Below are 19,627 nucleotides of genomic sequence, written 5' to 3' on the forward strand. Positions count from 1 at the left end.
CGACTCATTTCAAATTCACGAAACTTACGTTACTTTTTTTTTTTTTTTTATAACAATTAGGGGGCAAACGAGCAAGACGGGTCACCTGATGGTAAGTGATTCACCGCCGCCCACGGTCACCAGCGTTTACGCCAGTGCGTTGCCTACACTTCAGATAATAATATGCTCTTTTCTTGAATAACCCAATGTCGCAGTTGTTGGGGAAGACCGCTGATGGCAACGAATTCCAGAGATTTACTGTGCGTGGCAGAAAACTGTTTAAAACGCATTGTAGTGGAACGCCAACCATCCAGATGGTGCGGATGATAGTTCCGGCGAGAGGATCGGTTGCGAAAATCAGCGGCTTCTATTAAATTGAACAACTCCTCGGAACACTCCCCATTGTAAATTCTGTAAAGTATGCATAGGGAAGATAGATTCCTACGCAGTGCCAAAGGATCTAGCCGATCGGCAAGTTCAGGATCGTCGACAATCCGGGATGCTCTACGTTGGATTCGGTCAAATGGAGATAGCTGATAACCCGGAGCCCCGGCCTAAAGGTGGCAACAATACTCCATGTGAGGCCGCACCTGCGCCTTATACAGCTTAAGGCGGTGAGCCGGCTTGAAGTACTGTTTGGCCCTGTTGAGTACTCCGAGTTTTTTGGAGGCCATTTTAGCCTTGCTCTCCAAATGACCGCCAAACTGGACAACACTCGAAATGTCTACGCCCAGAATGCCCATGTTCGGCTTGGCACAAAGGTGAGTGTTTCCGAAGAGTGGCGATGCGACAAAGGGGGCTTTTTTAGCGGTGAACGCGCAAACTTGAGTCTTAGAAGGGTTAAACTGGACTAGATTTAGTCCCCCCCAATCGGAAATCTTCACAAGGGATGATTCGATTTCAGACACAAGTTTGTTCTGACACTCATCGACGTGATCCTGAGAGATATTGCTGCGGCCGAAATACAGTGCATCCACGGTACTGTCACAAATTTCCTTTACATGTATTTACATATAGGTAATGTCTAGATTTTTATTTTAGGTTATGTATTTAGTAACTAAAGATTTCCAGCAGTCCGGTCTTCATTATCATTAAGCTATTGCATAGCTTTTATCGCGGGCTTTGAGCGAGGCCATCGAATCAAGAAATTCCGTAACGAAAATAAAACCTAGCACCCTCACTCCACCTACCATGTACCTCGCGTTCAACACATTCACACGTTGCGCTTGTGTAGTGTTTGTAAATAAGCGCGCGCCGTGACGTCACACTGCATGCGCATCATGAAAAGTCTGCCCATCTCTCTCTCGCGCGGTCTAGCTTATGAGTGTGAAGGGGACAATGAATTTAAGGAATTACAGTAATAAAAAAAGTTTAGATTTTAAATACCTACTACATATTTTTAATTAGTCACGAAAAATATACTGAGATCCTATATAAACTATACTGATATCTTAGAACTTATATCTCAAGGTGGGTGGCGAATTTACGTTGTAAATGTCTATATGCTCCAGTAACCACTTAGCACAAGGTGGGCTGTGAGCGCGTCCAGCCATCTAAGCAATAAAAAATAAAACTTTTTTTTAATTCAACATACTTCACTTTGTTTAAAGCTGCTTTATTCGTATCATATCCATTTCCTACACTAACGCTATTTTGGTAAGTCTTCCAACCATAATTTGTTATTTACATGTGGATACTCTTTCAACTTGTCCCCTATGGTACTCTTCACATCTACCCTCCATACTAGAAACCCACTGTAGATGAACGCAGTTGTTCTAGGTAGAATGGATGAGCGCGGTTCCAGTGGCGAGATCATCACCAACCATACCTCCAACACTCCCCATGGAACATTAGATTCGAAACACAAAGGGAGCAAACCAAAGTCATTATAGGCTTCAAGCAATCCATGAGAATGAGATTGTCAATCATATATGATATGTGAGATGACAATAAACTTTTAAATCAAAGTGCATTCATGCTTTGCAGAAGTTGGTAGGGCAGTGGTTTTTCTCAGGCAAACTTTACTACTCACAGTAGTAGTAGTAATGTGAATTCATCATCTTTTTGCATTATTGTTTTTTTTTGTAACGTTAGGTTGGTTAATCCATTGCTCAGAAATAAAGAAGTATTATTAAATTTTAACTTATAAATGTTTACTAAGCATACTAGTTTTTTTTTATATTAATCATATTAAAATTATTTTTATTTGTTTTCACTGATTTCAGCATTCTTCTGTTGTAGTTTGGCAATCATAACCTTCTCCTTAGCTTCTTTTCTAGCTAGTTTTTCCTGTTTCTTTTGTTCTTTCTCGCGTTTGACCAACATCTCCTGGAACCTTTCATCACGAGAATCCAGTTTGAAACCAAAATGTCTTCGCACCTCCTCAACAAGGCGTTCCTTCTTGTCCTATTGGGCAAAAGAACAAATTATTTGTGAGAGCATATATTCTAAACATTGTAGGCACCACATTATAATTGTTGTTCCTGGTAAAATCAGAAAATTAATATTGTGACCACCAAATTGACAGTTTTAAGCTGGGTACTGGTTTAAGGTGGTTTTAATATTTCACACTACAATCACTCAATAATCTCTAATGTGAAAATAATGATATATTCATAATTATATACCTTAGCAGCCTGTGCTTCAGCAGTTTTCTTGGCGACTTTGTTTCGAAGTTCCTTTTTCCACATCTCTAATTTTGCCATTTTGGCTACAATTTCCTGATCTCTCTTCAGTATCTTTTCCTCTTCAGCTAGACGTTTCTGCCTGGTTGTCTCCATCATCTCTTGTATTGTGAAAGGGTATGCTTCGGATTCATATTCCAATTTCTCTCTGATGTCTGCTCTAGTTGGCCAGCATAAGCCTTATAAAAAAAACATTGTTTTGACTGTCATAAGAAGATAGTTAAGTCCACAGGGACCGTTAGCATCATCCAGCCTATTTCTGCCATAAAGCATTTATGTATTACAATTTAGAAGTTCTGATCCCATGTCTTAAGGCAGTAATTTTCACATAATAGTATCTATTGCTTGAACACAAGGTCTGCTCATCACCACTGATAAATATTAAGATTTTAAGTGTCCACCCAAACGACAAAAAAGACATTTTTCACAAGCCTGCTTATTTTTTTTAAACCGCAATAGGACTTGATTCATTATATATCGTAAACATTTATTGAACAAGAATATGTTATAGTAAAGTACTTACTAGGGTTCACTCCACTAGCGCTTCCATATTTTCCATACATTTTCCTGTTGTATTTCACGGTCAAATGAGCTAAACTCATTGGATAGTCGTAAGGTCGTTTCCCGTTAACGAGGTTATGATGTGACATACTAAGACGAGATATATTTCTCTTTTTATTAATTTCTTCTTCCTTCGCCTGTGCTACATCGCTGTCGTCAATAATTACTTGTTCATTTTGTTCAATTGCTTCCGATGTTGTAGAATATCTGTATAAATGGCTGGAAATGTTATAACGGAAGCATTTCAATCTAACACACAAATTCATTTTTTAGCTAAATTTAGTAATTCTTGTTGAAGAGTTGAAGTTGTAGTATTTTTAGGTTTTGTTTCGAGTTAGAACTCAAACTCAAATATTAAGTGTATAATCTATGGGTAGGACTTTTGCTACAAGTAACTTTTTTTTTTTTTTTCTTCAATATGGCGATCAAACTTCATTCGGAAGCTTATTTTAGCCAGAGTCGAGTCAGCCAAAGGCGACATAGTAACTTCATCTTGAATGCAAGTAACTTACGGACTTGTGAAACATTTTCTTTTTCAACCATGGAGTTAATAAGTACCTACTAACTCTATGTTTTCAACCAATTCAAATTCAAGGAAACATAAAGCGTACAGCCTAAATTCTTACTATTAAGAACTAAAGCTTACTAACAAAGGTGAAATGGAATTTTCTTATTTCCTACTTATCTGCCACTATCCTCGAGGGGCTAATTTGCTTTACATTAGATGATGAGCGAGCTCACGTAGCCAAGCCTGAAAAAAGTTGCGACATCTGCCCTAGCAACAGTAGCACTTCGCTGAATCTACCATTGAAAAGATCCGACTAGAAACTCGGTAGGTTTTGTCTATAGGTTACTATTCAACGAGTTCGATGTATGAAATGGAACGAAAATAAAAAAAAATATTTCTTAATATTTTGTTGAAAAGTTATTAATTTCTTTTCATTTGGTTGTTCACCCAACTGACATGATTTAAATTTTTTATAACACATCATTCAATCTTTGTAGGCGTATTCCCTTTGTCAGTCGTATTGGCGTTAAACAAAATGTCTTTCGTTTGACATTTTGTTTTAGTTGCCTGAAGTAAAAAAATCTTTGTTACCTTGAAATATAAATTTTATCACAATGGCGTAAAATTAAATTTAGCTAAACAACTTTTGAAAAATTGAACTGTCACCGTGTCAATTCATTTTCACCATAGATTGCACACTAATTTGTTAATTCTCTCATCATTTTCGTCAAAGAGTGTTGAAAATCTACTCTCATTCTGTTAATTGATTTGTTCCAAAAGCTTATTTGAAAATGGATGATTTTGGAGACAGTTTCGTTGAACCTGAGGTCGATCCAGCAGCAGATTTCCTTGCCCGTGAGCAGAATCAGCTAGCAGGTCTCGAAGACGAGCTAGAAACCAGTGCTCCGCCCCCTGCCATTTCGACGTCTACAAACGGGTTTGACGATTTTGTCGGTAAGTATATTAGGTATTATAAAACTAGAGATCGAAATATAAATTTATGATGCGCTGTAACATAAATAATTTCATCTGGAAAAAAGAAATATCACTATCTTGAATGAAGCTAATCAATAATTGTGTTTGAATGATTCATTATCCGATAGTTAGTACTTAAATTATTTTTCGTTTTGTGGAAATATCTGAAGGTAGTGAAGTTGTCAGTCTTATAAATCCTAATTTCGTGCTATACCTCTATAGAAGTACCCAGTGCATCAGCATTTGATGCTAACGGTCTGTTGGATGATGCTCCATTGGGATCCACTCCAACAACAGTATTCAAACAAGAACGTGAGGAACCTGAGAAGATCAAAATATGGCGAGAAGAACAAAAGAAAAGATTAGAAGAGAAAGGTGTTTATTTGTTACAATTATTTTAAAGTAGAGTGACATGGTTTTTCTGATATAGGCTTTCTTTACCATCGTAGAAGGTATAAGAAGTTTGGATGCCTGCCAACTAAAGGGGGGATTGCCATATTTTGTATAAAAATTAAGGTCAAGAAATGTCAGTTTTTATTTTCTAATTATGTAAATACTATTGAATAAGATTTCACACCTTTAGAATTGAAGCGCCATAAGCCAAAAATTTATTTTTGTTAAACTCCAAAAATGTTATTAGAAAATTGTAATACATATTCATTACATTTTTTATTTTAATCTAAGGTATGCGCTTTATTTGAAAGAGATGGAAAGAGTTCTTTGTCCTTTTCTAGACTTAAAAAGAAGTTAATTGTATAAACTGATAGAATACATGTCTATAAGTCGTTTAAAGTATAAATCATTTTATTTATTTATTTTTAATTAAGCCACTTCAATTCTAAAGGTGCGAATGGATATATGGAAAATATATATATATATATATTTATGTAGATAAATCTTACAAACATGTGATTGGTAAAAAATACTTTAAGAATCTAATGATACTAATTAATTGAATAGTAGAGAAGAATACAATTAAAAAAATTGAGAAACAAGATCTAGCTATTTAGTCACTATCTTAATTATTTTATTTAATATGAAGTTAACAAAAGGAGGTGCTAATTTCACAGATGCTGAGGAAGAACAAAAGAAGCAAGAAATGCTTCAGATAGCCAAGAAAGAACTGGAGGACTGGTACAAATCACATGAAGAACAGATTTCCAAAACTAAAGCTGCCAACAGGTAAAATCCAATTATTCCAATTCCATTAAAGTTCCAAAATAAAGTTTTGATCAGCTATATGCATAAATCGTAGAATTTTAGAATCAACTGGATTAGTTTAATACAGAACTCTGCTCTGAGCCTTTCCACCACCCTGAATACTGTTAAGCTATTGTGGTTGAGTGGTTTGCACTCTCAAATTGTTGTTATTTTTGACTAGTGCTTTTTGAATGCATTTTAACTTATTATTACAAGTTTTAATTTTTTATTTTAATCGAATTGATATCATAACTAAAACTTGGCATTACTTTTGCTGTCTTAACTTGAGACAATTGAGTGCTGGAGGGGACTTTTCTATTAAATTTGGCCTTTTTGTTCAATATTTAATTCTGTTGACCCCTTCCATGCCCCTCGATGCAACCAGCTTCAGCTTTACAGTTTTATTGACTGTGATTGTAAATGTTAGTATATATATCAATAAATCATATTTTAACTTTCTTAAATTTAAGTAAGATGGTAAAACATATCAAATTTTTTTTCAATGCCCCAGGGAATCTGCTAAGTGAGTATAAATAACTGATTAAGAAATTGATAACATTTGTCATGGTCATGGTTGAATTTGTAATTAATATTGGAACATGAAAATACATTTAGAATTAACTGTATCCATAAAATGTGTAACAAGTTCTGTGAATCAAGTTTCACTGTCACACTGATATCACCATTACTGAAAAAACTGATGCACCATAGAACTCAGTGCACTATAATTTTATGCTGTTTAAACTATCTATTGAAATATTTTTATTATCCTTCTTTCATAAAAATATTTGAATGATTTTTTATGAATAAATAGTGTCACACATATATAAAAGGTAGTTGACTGGTTTGTTCAATTGCATGAACATAGTATTGATACTTTCTTTTATAGAAAAACATGTGCTTTGCTTAAATGATAGGAATGCAGAGCGAGCACAAGCTCGAGGATCTGAAAGTAGTGTGGAGGAAGGAAATGAATGGGCCCGGGTTTCTGAGCTTTGTGACTTTGGACCCCGTCGAGGAAGGGATGTGGCACGCTTACGGTCAATTGTGCTTCAGCTCAAGCAAGCTGGATCTCGCCCAAACTACCCATCACGTGCTACTAAAGTGTAAGAAATGCATTTATGTTCTTCGTTTTCTAGCTGTGTCGTAGGTAGGTCAACCATAAAACTACTACAAATAAAGGACTACCATAATCCCATAATGCTAAAAAACATGCTAAATATAGTAGAAGAATTCTTAGAGTATTATCGATCTCATGCCACATTATGGATGATATTCACTTTGTGATATGTATATACATGTGTTTGTGAATGCAATACTAAGGATTCCTTTTTGTTTAATGTTCTTAAACTGCAGAGTTTTATTCTTTCAGACAGAATAAATTAAATTAAAAAAACAAAGTTTCCTCAAAATAACTTTATTATAATTTATTTTATTAATAACAATTAATATAAATTTATTTGTTCACAGGGCTTGAAATAACATCACAGTTTGTATAATATCTTATTATATTATCAGTCCGCTTTCGAAGATCACATTAATTATTTTTATAAATATAAGACAGGCCAATATTAATAATGTTCAAGCAAAACACAATAGTGGTTTAGAGCCTTGTTATTTATTGAAATTATTTTGTATTTACTATGTAATGGCTAACTAGTTGAAGGATTAGTTATTAGCTTTATGCTAACTCAGTTTAAAAATAAATCATTCCAAAACTAAGTTTTGTCTTTATTCGTTTTATCATAAATATGATAAAAATCATTGGGTCTGAAAATGAAGAAGATTGGTAGTAACATCGGTAACACAATACAATATTATCACAATTGAAAATGTATTTGATTACACATAATGTAAGACGTGCAAATCTATTATCCAATGGCTGTGTTAGTAATGACTGATTCACATGATACAAATATTCTTAAAACGACAAGTATATGTTTAGCTTAATAAAAAAACAACAATATAATTTTAGTGTATGTTGAGGAAGTAGTTTAGTGTCATTTTAACTAAAGAAACTGTCCTTTCCATGTATCCTTATCCATGTATATAAAATATTTTATTGCGGTTTTTATGGACGAGTTTATGGCCCACCTGGCGTTAACTGGTCACTGAAGCCCATAAATAAACATCTAAAATGTTAATGTCACCATCCATCATGAGGTATGCGTTGTAAGTCTTCGTTTTACAGTAAAATAACTGCCCCACCCTTCAAACCAAAACACATTACTGCTTTACAGCAGAAATAGGAAGGGTGGTCTTAACATGTTATGTTGCTTGTTGGTATTAATGTGTGGGCTTATGCAAGCTCTGCAGGCTCATGCAGACTCACAAGATGCTCTACCAACAGTACCTATGTTATGTTTTTGCATGATTCGATTGTTGATGCATAGATGCGGATTGGAACAAAGCCAAATTGACTTCCAGATTGAATAACATTCTGTTACATGATGAACTGTTGGTTATGGGGGTGCAGCCTTGGCCATTGCAGTGAACTTTGGGAAGCCTACAGTGGACATCTATAGTCCAGTGATTAGAGTATTTTAAGTTAAATTGCAAATTATATTACTAGATTTATTCTTTGCTCAAATTTAAACATTCACATAAAAGATATCATGGTGTTTTTTAAACAATACCTTAGAAATTAAATATTATAGTCTTAAGTCTCTTGCTTTGTCAATATACTTCCTTTTATAAATTCTCTCAGTTAATTGTAGTAATATATACATTAAACTTATCACTAATAGAAAGGGCCAAACACCAGAATTAAGGTAGCTACGTAACTGTTGCCCTAGTGGTTTATTTTTGTTTAGTAATATTCTATCATAAACTATCTCAGTTCTTTTTGTAATGTCCATCCAACTGTACATCTCTCGAACCAGTCTATTGCATTTAAATGGACACATTATGTTTCCTTCTTTAATATCAGTTATTGCTTTCTCAATTCCTCTGACCAGGCTGCCTACATTTGGCTCCGTAAGATAGATCATACTTTCTGGTAGTACTTCAGGTATTCCTCCTACTTTTGTAGAAACAACTTTTAGTCCACAAGCTGCAGCTTCTACTATAGCCATACAATATGCTTCTGTCAGTGATGTATTTAAAAAAATGTCACCCTTCACTAAAACATTTCTAACTTCTGAATGTTTTAAGCTGCCTAACAATCTAACAGATTCTTGACAACCTATTTTTTCTCGGACTTCTTGTAGTAGCCACATCTTAGGACCATCTCCACCTATGATGAATCTTAAGTTTGGATACCGTGGGCACATATCTGCTATAACGGCAGCCATGAGATTAACACCTTTTCGGTACACTAATCTTGAGACTATGACTATGGTTATAAATTTTTGATCTCTTTGGCATGGATCAGGAATGAAAGAAAATGCATCAACTGCATTTGGGATCACCGAAACTTTGTGAGCTTGAACTTTGGCCCTTAACACTGTGTTCTCTTTGCCAGTGTGAGATACACATATGCAATGATCAATCTCACTGAGACATATTTGTAAATACTTGTTTGTCAGTACAGCTGATGTGTCAGCAAACCCAAATAAACTGTGGTCAGTGAATACAGTTTTTAATCCCATTAATTTGCCTATAATACATACTTCATGACACAAAACACTAAAAGCAGAATGACCATGAACTATTTCAATGCATTCTCTTATCAATATATTTCTTATTAAAGCTATATTACATATCATTGTTGGCAATACGCACTGGGCATAAAATACTCTAATAGGTAAATAGTAAACTTTTAAGCCTGCGGTTAAATATCGGATACCGACTCTGTCGCCATAAGAGTGAGTTAGTACTATGACTTTGTGGCCTCGTTTAATGAGACATTGTGACAAATTAAATATATGCTCTTCTACACCTCCGGTATTCGGGTAAAAGAAATCTGAAGCCATACAAACAACTTGCCTCTTTTTTCTAGTATCCTGAAAAGTTAAATAATTATTAATTATTTAAGTATTGTCGTAGAAAAAAGTAGGATAAGGAGCAATTATCTATTCACATGTACAAGCCCAGTAGATTAATAAGATTTTTTTACCATTTAAATGAATGTTTTGTACCTTTCTTTGGTACAAATAGTTCAAATTTCGTAGATCTTCAGATAATATCACATCAAATCCAACATACTGTAATACTATTCACAGAATAAAGTATTCAATTTATGTGTAAGAAATATCAATTTTCTGGACCTAACAAATACAATTTTAACCTTGCAACCTATCTATGACACTTTAAGATATCACACATTTTTCAGTAGTCCTTTGGACATGCAAAGGGAATCTAGCCCATACAACAAAATATTATAAAAAAGCCTAAATCTATTGTTTCAAAATGGAAATGGAGCGAAATTAAATAAAACTGAATGAAGTGAGACAAAGTAACACCGAAGGTACGGGATGACATGAAGAGAATTGACCCCTTAGTAAAAATTCCGGATTGAAAACGCTTAAACCAAATTTGTGCTACTCTCACAGACACTGCACTAGGTCCATAAACATCGCAAATATTTTTCGCGGCTTGCGTTGCATTTTTACCTTTTTTGTAGTAAAATTTTAAAATGTATCGAATTTCTTCATTAGATTCACTCATCTTGACAGTGAGAAAAATAAAAAAAAATCACACATTTTCCTAATTCGAATTTGGAATTATCTTCTTTAAAATTTAAACTTTTAATTATACCAAAACCGGCCAGACACAAATATAGCCAAAGAGATTTTATTACAAGTTTATACATACTATAATGCGAAAAGACTTTTCCCCAACCTATTACTTGTGATAATAGATAGGTACGGTACCGTACGGTACCGGTAAAATGGGGCGATTAGGGACAAATTCCAACTTTATGACCAATTTTAAGGTAGTTGTTGATGTATATAATGGTATATCAGGATCAAAATGATTGAGTCTTGGGGGCATCTTTGTTGTCCAATTTAAAACTATGCAACTAGCCTTCCAGTTTAAGCAAAAAAAGCAAAAATTGGTGTAATCCCTATTTACCCGGAAATTGTGGTTAATTGGGACGAAATGAGAAATTTGCTAGGGTGGGCACTACTTGGTTTTAATTTATTTATTTATTTAGTTGCACCAACAAAGTGATCATCAATAAAAAACATTGAAAAACTGACACTCTGAACAAATATTAAATATGTTATTATGTATTACTTAGACATTTTTGTCCACCTTGAGATTTCATTGTTCTTATTACATGTCTGTGCAAATTTGACTTACTTTATATTAAATTGCTTAGCTATTTCAACTAAAGACTTATTCCCAATTAGGCAATTTCCCAATTGCTGTTTTTAATATTAAGGGATAATATCTCTTATAAGGCTTTGCACTCTGATACGTACACGCGAGGCATATCTAAAAATAGAAAACAATACGTAACCGATAATATAAATATTTACCAAACAATAAAATAACACATTGATAATTTTGAATAAAAGTTCTAGACAAAAACATGATGAATAAACCAGATTTTTACCAACAAATTTAAAAAATATTGTTATAACTACATAGACAACCCTACAAACCTGTACCTATTTATACTTAGGTCGTTTCCATTTCACGTATTCTCATCCCAATTGACCCCTTTTTCGTTGTTATTTGTACCTAAGACGTCCCCAATATCCCCAAAAACAACAGCTTTTTACATGTATTTTTATTTTATCAAATACATTAAAACCAATAACAACTGAGACTTACCTTTAATATACATGATGGTTCAAACACTAAATAACGTTTATAAATCACAGTCGTCTTCTATTATTATCAAATAAATAAAAGAGAGCAAAGTTTCTAGCACTAAAATAATTACCACCACAGAAAGTTAATTTGAAACGCGATTTTTTATAAGTTAGCAGCTATTATCATGCATATTCAGAGTTGTTTTGTAAACTTTCAACATTCTACTATTAAACTACAAAAAATGGAAGATTTTGAAACGAATTTTTAACTAATATTGAGCGTCGAAAGATTTTCCCGGCTTTTTCCCGATTCGCCTCTCAATCCCTAATCGCCCCATTTTACGGTACCTACTACCTAATTCGTGAGCAATCATAACATTACAATCATAGATTATACACTTATTATCAAATTCAAGTAAGCAAACGTGAACATTTGTTTCTGTATCAGATTCTGTATTTTTTACTTGTGACAGTGCTCCCTTAGTTAGACTAAGCTTTAAATATATTTGTAATTAGTGTTGATACAACATGGAAGACGATAGAAAACATGAGAAGAAACGCAAACGGTTTGCTGCCCGATTGAATACTCTGAAAGGAATTGTTTGTTATGAAGATCCTAGGCCCGTAAGTAAAATATTTCCATAGCTTACATTCAAGTGTTTATTAAAATCTTTAGCTTGCTATCCCTTAAAATAGTCCAGATATAAATTTAAACATAAATTTCATTAACACTAGTACTTAAACTGCTACAAATTTGTATTATCTTCTATTTTAAATGTATTGTATGGCTTGGAACTAGGTAAATTGCTTATATCTTTACAGAATGTGATTCTTTGCAATGTGGGGCAAGCTACAGGATTTGATAAGCAAAAACTGTTGAAACTGCTCACAGAGTACAAGGTAAACACACCATTGCCTAAGTTTGTTGCCGAGAAAGGAGAATCCTACTCATATCTCATGTTTGATAAAGCCGAGAATGCATCACTATTTTATGAGGCATGCAATGGGAAAGCACAGGTAGATGAGAATGGAACAACACTCTATGTGACATTTGTTGAAAATGGTAAGTTGGAAATGTATTGAATTACTGAATTATCTTATTTCAAGGCAAATCTCTTTGTCATAATTGGTTATAACAAAATTAACTAAAACCTATAACAAATAATCTTATAAAATAATTGCCTTTTTAAATTACTGTCTTTTATATTTGTGAAATGAAGATTTTTTTTCAGTTCCGGATACTGATATTATTTGTAAGCATCCAAATCCTAAAGGCTTACATATAATACCCGATTTTCTTACCGAAGATGAAGAGAAGTTATTCCTTAATACCTTTAACATACAACACGTAGAAACAACATTAAAGAACCGTCAAGTCAAACATTATGGTTATGAGTTCAGATATGGCAGCAATGACGTTGACTTGAGTTGCCCATTGCAGGAAAAAATACCAAAGATTTGTAAATTGCTGTGGAGAAGGCTCCAACACTATGGTTACGATCTCGGAGTACCAGTTCAGCTGACTGTTAACAAGTACTTACCTGGGCAAGGTGATTTTTATTTACTTTATTATATGAATTTTCTAAAGTTCTTCATAATTAATTTTCTCGCTTCCAGTCACTAAGAAATTGTTTGTTGTTGAACTCTTGATTTAGTAGTAATGTCCTCATGACACACACACTCATGTCCACATAATCCAAAATAATAATAATACAAAATTTTTCTTTCAGGTATCCCGTCGCATGTCGACAAACACAGTCCATTTGGAGAAACAATTCTGGCCCTATCACTGGGCTCCAATGTGGTTATGGATTGGAAGCATCACACAGGGAAATATGTGCCAGTTATGGTTGAGGCTAGATCAATGATGATAATGCAAGATGAAGCTAGGTAATAAATGCATTTCTGAGACAAAGTTACAAACAAAGGTACAAAGTAATAAGGATCATTATCATCATCAATTTATAAACGTGTATTTTTTCTTGAGGAATTTCACCTTCATGACGTTTTTAATCTAGAACTGATAAGTGTCTTAATGTAGTGTCAACTCTAAAAGGATAAAAAGAATACTAGTTTGTTATTTCTACAAAATCACTTACAGGCAACTTGTAACAGTAACTAATATTTAAAAATTTGCAAAAACTTTACAAAAAGTAAGTTACTTTGATACTTTCCGTGATAAAAAAGAAAATAATAAATTCCAGATATGACTGGCAGCATGGAATACAGCCAAGAATGTGGGACCCAGTCCTTGATGTTCGTTTAATAGATAATGAGAAAGTTAAAGTGATCACATCTGATACTGTACAGAGGGAGATGAGAATCTCCTTGACATTCCGATGGACCAGATGCGGGCCATGTAAATGTGAATACAAGATGTTGTGTGATAGCATTGAACGTAATATTCCTGAGACAATTAGCAATGATGTTGCATCTAACATAGAGGACATACATGTGCACCAGGTATTTTTAGTTTTAAGTATTACTATCATTCATTAGCTGTTGGTAAAATCTATTAATAATGACAATACACAATGTTAATTTTAGTATAATTAATAACTTCAGTACACATTCAGGATATTACTTCGTTCATAATTAGTAATAGGATCGCTTCAAATTGTTTTCAGAACATTTTAGAATGTACTTCCAGAATCTATCAAAATGATCACAATATTCCTAAGAAGTTGCAAAAGGTGGCATATTTTGGAAAAAATAAAATCTATTAGCATGAATTGCTTCATTTATAATCTGAGGCATTTTAATGAGTATGTTTTTTAACAATTTACTTATAGTTGCTAAATGTTTCAAAAGTATGTTACATTATTTCATTTTGATTATTGATATGATTGTATTGACTCTGCTGTATTTACGTAATCACAGATGCAAGATTCCTAGTTTGTGCCTTTTTCAGATGTCAACATCAATCTTTTTTTTTTTTTTTTATTGCTTAGATGGATGGACGAGCTCACAGCCCACTTGGTGTTAAGTGGTTACTGGAGCCCATAGACATCTACAACGTAAATGCGCCACCCACCTTGAGATATAAGTTCTAAGGTCTCAGTATAGTTACAACGGCTGCCCCACCCTTCAAACCGAAACGCATTACTGCTTCACGGCGGAAATAGGCAGGGTGGTGGTACCTACCCGTGCGGACTCCCAAGAGGTCCTACCACCAGTGATTACGCAAATTATAATTTTTGCAGCTTTGATTTTTATTACACGATGTTATTCCTTCACCGTGGAAGTCAATCGTGAACATTTGTTGAGTACGTATTTCATTAGAAAAATTGGTACCCGCCTGCGGGATTCGAACACCGGTGCATCGCTACATACGAATGTACCGAACGTCTTATCGTTTAGGCCACGACGACTTCTTCACACAATCAACACAATCTTTATAGTACTCCCTAAAAGTTTGCTGTATACTATTTAAAAAGACAGTCATAATTTACTTAATTCTAGCTACTGTGTAAGAAAATCAATTCAATTAGGTTCTAGAAAATTAATTAAACTGCTGCATAATATTCGTCATTATATACGTCATTAAACTTATAGCAAAATTATAATATTGCAGTATTTCTAAACATTAAATCCCTTTACACAGAATTGCTAGTCATGATTATATATTATATATAAACTTTAAAGTTTTCAAGCAATTGATAGATAAAGTCCGTCAATATGCCGTCGGATGTAACACTGGTTCAATCATGTGAAGTTCATTGTAGGACTGTACATAATCGAAAAATAACTATTGTATTGATTTGCTATATTGATTTCAATATAGCTATGAATAATTAACAATACTAGGTCACCGGCCATTGTTGTCGTCGAACCCGTCGCTTGCGAGTAAATTAACCCAGAGATACAGCCCACTGAGTTTCTGGCCGGATCTTCTCAGAGGGTCGCGTTTCCGATCCGGTGGTAGATTCTACGAAGCACTGCTCTTGCTAGGGTTCGTGTTAGCAACATCGTCAGGTTTGATCCCCGTGAGCTCACCCACTTGTTAGGTTACATTGACGTAGCCTCTCATGGCTCATCTGATGTAGGAAAAAAATTTACGTCATCTATACATATAAATAAATTTAGTGTCTGTTTGTAATATTGAAATAACCGCTTTTTACTACATGCATATGAATATATATACGGTACATACACCAAAATAACATTTTTTACAATTTTTGTCTGTCTGTCTGTCTGTCTGTCTTTCTGTCTGTCTGTCTTTCTGTCTGTCTGTTTGTCTGTTTGTTCCGGCTAATCTCTGGAACGGCTGAACCAATTTTGATGAGACTTTCACTAATAGGTAGCTGATGATATAAGGAGTAACTTAGGCTTTTTTTAGACTAGCTTTGCCTCGCGGCGTTACCCGCGGTTATTGTCGTACCGTAACATCGCGGGACTCATCTATCAATAATAAAATTTAATGTTTCCGAAGCGAAGCGAGGGCAGGTTGCTAGTAAAAAATAAAATTTAATGTTTACGAAGCGAAACGAGGGCGGGTCGCTAGTTTTGAATAAATTTTCTGCCAAAAATTAAGATGTTATTCAAGTATGCATAAACATCTTCTCAATTCTTTGTAAGGTATACGAACAAATCGCAGGACACTTCAGCACAACGCGGCACAAGCCTTGGCCCAAAGTTGTAGACTTCATGCAGCACGTGCCGGCTGGATCTATAGTGCTGGACCTTGGCTGTGGCAATGGCAAGAATATACTCAACAGAACAGATATATTGCAGGTTAGTGTAGGTTTTTTTTAAAATAAGTATTGGAATTATTCCTGGTCATGGAAGATGGCCCAGAAAGATTGTATGAAATTTCTTCAAATATTTCATAATTATGTTCCAGTCAAATTTATTAACTTAATGTATTCATCATAATGTACTTCACTTTATCACTGCTTTTGTGTTCTTTTAATAGTGTGGGTTTACGAAGAAAGTAAAAATCTTTCACCAAGCGGGTGATATTTGCTCGGTAGACCGACGATCCAAATGTTTTTTTTTCCCTACCTATGCTGATAGCCTTGAGAGGCTATTTCAGCTTACCCTAGCGTATGTAAGTGAGCTCATGGGGCTCAAACCGGAGAGTTGCTAACACTGACCCTAGCTAGAGAAGTGCTTCGTAGAATCTACCATCGGATCGGAAACGCGACCCACTGAGAAGATCCGGCGAGAGGGTCCACATGTTGTTCGGAACTTATATATACAAGCTTATCTTGAAAATGTCGTAAGCGAGATTCAGGCATCTATCAAATATTTTGCGTTGTATGATGGCTACCGCCACAATAGGATACCAATTATTTTACATTAACATAAATAATAAAATAATATATTTTTTGGAGTGAACACCTAATTTTGCAAATGGTACCTATTAATAATTAATATTATCGTAATATTTGAGTAGCGTTGAACTGCTATCGAGGACTGTCCCAATGCTGATGCTGAACTGTCTCGTTGTCAGCTCCACTGTTAACTATCTCTGTTAACGTTCCCAGGTAGCCGGTGAAAGGAGCAGCGGTCTACTAGAGGAATGCAAGGGGCTCACGGCCCGGATATCCGGCGCCGACTGCATCCGGTTGGACTTGCTCAACACCGGCCTCAAGGACGAGTGCGCTGATTTCATCATTTGCGTAGCCGTCGTGCACCACTTCAGCACACAGGTGACATTTACTTGTGTTATTGGGAGATATTATTGTTGGAAGATCAGATATTATAATATTATGTCGTCGTGGCCTAAACGATAAGACGTTCGGTGCATTCGTATCTAGCGATGCACCGGTGTTCGAATCCCGCAGGCGGGTACCAATTTTTCTAATGAAATACGTACTTAACAAAAGTTCACGATTGACTTCAACGGTGAAGGAATAACATCGTTAATAAAAATGAAACACGCAATTACTGGTGGCAGGACTTCTTATGAGTCCGCACGGGTAGGTACCACCGCCCTGCCTATTTCTGCCGTGAAGCAGTAATGCGTTTCGGCTTGAAGGGCGGGGCAGCCGTCGTAACTATACTAAGACCTTAGAACTTATATATCAAGGTGGGTGGTGCATTTACGTTGTAGATGTCTATGGGCTCCAGTAACCACTTAACATCAGGTGGGCTGTGAGATCGTCCACCCATCTAAGCAATAAAGAATTTTTAAATTTTCTGGGCACGTTGACACAACCACTAACTGTGTTATACTCGGAATATCAGTTATGAAAATAAATAACAAAAATAATGCGTTTTCTGACACATTTTTTTTTACCGAACTTAATTTTTCGTTACATTCCTGAATTGAAATTTAAAAAAAAAACCAGGCACGGCGCCTCCACTCGCTACAAACAATACACCGACTCCTGCGGACCAACGGGCAAGCGCTCATCACGGTGTGGGCCAAGGATCAAACCAAGTCGAGCTACCTGTCCCGGACCCGGGCGCCGCTGCTGGACCGGCACAAACTGACGGTGGGCGGCATCCACTTGCCCGTGCACGAGAACCGCACGCAGTTCCAGCACAAGGATCTGCTGGTGCCCTGGAACCTGCGCAGCAAGGCGCCCCCGCTCCAACAGCCCGACACCACCTTTCTCAGATACTACCACGTCTTCGATGAAGGGGAACTGGATCAGCTCTGCCGAGACGCGCGGCTCGCGATCGTCAGGAGCTTCTACGAGGAAGGCAATTGGTGTGTCGTCTGTATGAAAGTGTAATAGGGAAAGTTGAAAGTTAAATATGGATATCGTCTCAGCATTTTTGTCTAAAGGCAAGACGTCATGTGTGTTGGCATCGTTGGCCGCAAGTGCCTCTCGAGTGAAAAGTGGCACGCTGCATGCTGGCTGTATGCCACTGATTCCCTGGCTCATTTCGAAATGAAGTGTAAAATATTGAAATTGATGATGTCACAGATGACAGTTGTTTGTGTTGCAACAATGCAAGTATGAAATGTGTGCGAGGAAGCCAATGTGTGATGGTCAAATATCAGATCAGATTTACTTTTTCCAACACAAAAATGATTTAAACAAATTGGTGTGTAGTTTTTTTATTTATTTTCGATCTCAGTCGAGTTCTCTACATACAATACGTTTTTAAATGAGTTGTTTAAAGTTTTTTTTGTCCTATAATTATTCACTGGATGAGAAATTCTGCCAAAAATTATAGTTATTTATATGAATGTATATTGTCGTAAACTTCGAGAATGTAATTATATTGTGACATCCGGAGTGAAGTTAGCATTCAATTGTAACGTGAATTTTACAAGTATGTAGTTAGCGGTCAAAGTAAAGTAAATGACAAATTAAGGTAATGCTGCTACACATTCTACATGTTCAAAGTCCATGTGCTTGAATGTTTGAATTTTTTAATTGTCTTAAACTTTTGTATACACCAAAGAAGTGTATTGTCTATAAACAATTTATCTGTTTATCAACTAAATATTATAATAAAAATGTATCCATTTTAATTTGTAAGTGGAAATATCGTGGTTTATCCATGTGTGTTGTTTATAACCGTCGTTCTATAGAACATTCCTAATTGTAATTGAAATAAACGTCTCTGAATGTTGTAAATTTGTATTTGATTTCACTGGTAATTGTTACTAGAGAGAGGCAGGACGTGCTGTGATGGTTTCGCCGCCCTGTCTGCTTCTGAGACAAGTGATATCTCAAGGTGGGTGATGGCGTATTTGTACTTGCCAAGTACAGTAATTAGGTACATCGACATTAACAACAAAGTCTGAGGGTTTTTTTTTATTGCCCTTGTAGGCAGACGAGCACACGGCCCACCTGATGGTGAGTGGTTACCGTCGCCCATGGACGTCAGCAATGCCAGGGGCAGAGGAGAAATAATTATAATTTGAGTAATTATTGGTGGTGACGCGTCTATCGATCGAGTCTGCACGGGTACGTAGGTAACACCGCTCTGACTATTTCTGCCGCGAAGCAGTAATGCGTTTCGGTTTGAAGAGAGGAGCAGCCGCCTAGCCGTAACTATACTGAGATCTTACAACTCATGTCTCAAGATGGGTATTGGTATTTACGTTA

The 19,627-nt window shown here is 35.5% G+C and overlaps 4 protein-coding genes across 5 annotated transcripts; 2 read left to right on the forward strand and 2 right to left on the reverse strand.

Moving 5' to 3' along the window:
* Positions 1-2,110: 2,110 nt before the first annotated feature.
* Positions 2,111-3,724, reverse strand: LOC101737955 (large ribosomal subunit protein mL64). The gene is made up of 3 exons (XM_012691973.3): positions 3,187-3,724; positions 2,607-2,842; positions 2,111-2,385 (listed from the first exon to the last, which is right to left on the reverse strand). The coding sequence occupies exons 1-3, from the start codon at positions 3,488-3,490 to the stop codon at positions 2,182-2,184; spliced, it is 744 nt and encodes a 247-aa protein (XP_012547427.1). The 5' UTR covers positions 3,491-3,724; the 3' UTR covers positions 2,111-2,181.
* Positions 3,725-3,999: 275 nt separating this feature from the next.
* Positions 4,000-7,629, forward strand: LOC101736808 (clathrin light chain). 2 transcript variants are annotated; one of them, XM_004927690.5, is made up of 6 exons: positions 4,223-4,686; positions 4,930-5,082; positions 5,778-5,889; positions 6,419-6,430; positions 6,825-7,013; positions 7,378-7,629. In XM_004927690.5, the coding sequence occupies exons 1-6, from the start codon at positions 4,524-4,526 to the stop codon at positions 7,382-7,384; spliced, it is 636 nt and encodes a 211-aa protein (XP_004927747.1). In that variant the 5' UTR covers positions 4,223-4,523; the 3' UTR covers positions 7,385-7,629. The 2 variants fall into 2 exon arrangements, with proteins under 2 accessions (XP_004927748.1, XP_004927747.1); XM_004927691.5 differs by lacking the exon at positions 6,419-6,430 and having other exon boundaries at positions 4,000-4,686.
* On the reverse strand, positions 7,309-10,443 carry LOC101737110 (phosphatidylinositol N-acetylglucosaminyltransferase subunit A). Its single transcript, XM_004927693.5, has 2 exons — positions 9,965-10,443; positions 7,309-9,851 (listed from the first exon to the last, which is right to left on the reverse strand). The coding sequence occupies exons 1-2, from the start codon at positions 9,965-9,967 to the stop codon at positions 8,559-8,561; spliced, it is 1,296 nt and encodes a 431-aa protein (XP_004927750.2). The 5' UTR covers positions 9,968-10,443; the 3' UTR covers positions 7,309-8,558.
* A 294-nt stretch (positions 10,444-10,737) lies between these two features.
* Positions 10,738-19,153, forward strand: LOC101736667 (alkylated DNA repair protein alkB homolog 8). Its single transcript, XM_004927689.5, has 8 exons — positions 10,738-12,236; positions 12,435-12,675; positions 12,845-13,162; positions 13,343-13,502; positions 13,817-14,075; positions 16,191-16,346; positions 17,102-17,266; positions 17,909-19,153. Exons 1-8 carry the CDS (start codon positions 12,141-12,143, stop codon positions 18,296-18,298), a joined length of 1,785 nt encoding a protein of 594 aa, XP_004927746.2. The 5' UTR covers positions 10,738-12,140; the 3' UTR covers positions 18,299-19,153.
* The last annotated feature ends 474 nt before the right edge of the window (positions 19,154-19,627 follow it).

This window comes from Bombyx mori, chromosome 13, assembly GCF_030269925.1.
Source record: "Bombyx mori chromosome 13, ASM3026992v2".
Lineage (NCBI taxonomy): Eukaryota > Metazoa > Arthropoda > Insecta > Lepidoptera > Bombycidae > Bombyx > Bombyx mori.

Coding starts and splice junctions, on each gene's coding strand:
- LOC101736808 (XM_004927690.5), top strand. CDS start 4,524: ATGGATGATTTTGGAGACAGTTTCGTTGAACCTGAGGTCGATCCAGCA. Junction 4,687..4,929: donor CGGGTTTGACGATTTTGTCG/GTAAGTATATTA, acceptor ATACCTCTATAG/AAGTACCCAGTGCATCAGCA. Junction 5,083..5,777: donor GAAAAGATTAGAAGAGAAAG/GTGTTTATTTGT, acceptor CTAATTTCACAG/ATGCTGAGGAAGAACAAAAG.
- LOC101737955 (XM_012691973.3), bottom strand. CDS start 3,490: ATGAATTTGTGTGTTAGATTGAAATGCTTCCGTTATAACATTTCCAGC. Junction 2,843..3,186: donor CGCTAGTGGAGTGAACCCTA/GTAAGTACTTTA, acceptor TTTTTTTATAAG/GCTTATGCTGGCCAACTAGA. Junction 2,386..2,606: donor CTGAAGCACAGGCTGCTAAG/GTATATAATTAT, acceptor TTTGCCCAATAG/GACAAGAAGGAACGCCTTGT.
- LOC101736667 (XM_004927689.5), top strand. CDS start 12,141: ATGGAAGACGATAGAAAACATGAGAAGAAACGCAAACGGTTTGCTGCC. Junction 12,237..12,434: donor GTTATGAAGATCCTAGGCCC/GTAAGTAAAATA, acceptor ATATCTTTACAG/AATGTGATTCTTTGCAATGT. Junction 14,076..16,190: donor AGGACATACATGTGCACCAG/GTATTTTTAGTT, acceptor ATTCTTTGTAAG/GTATACGAACAAATCGCAGG.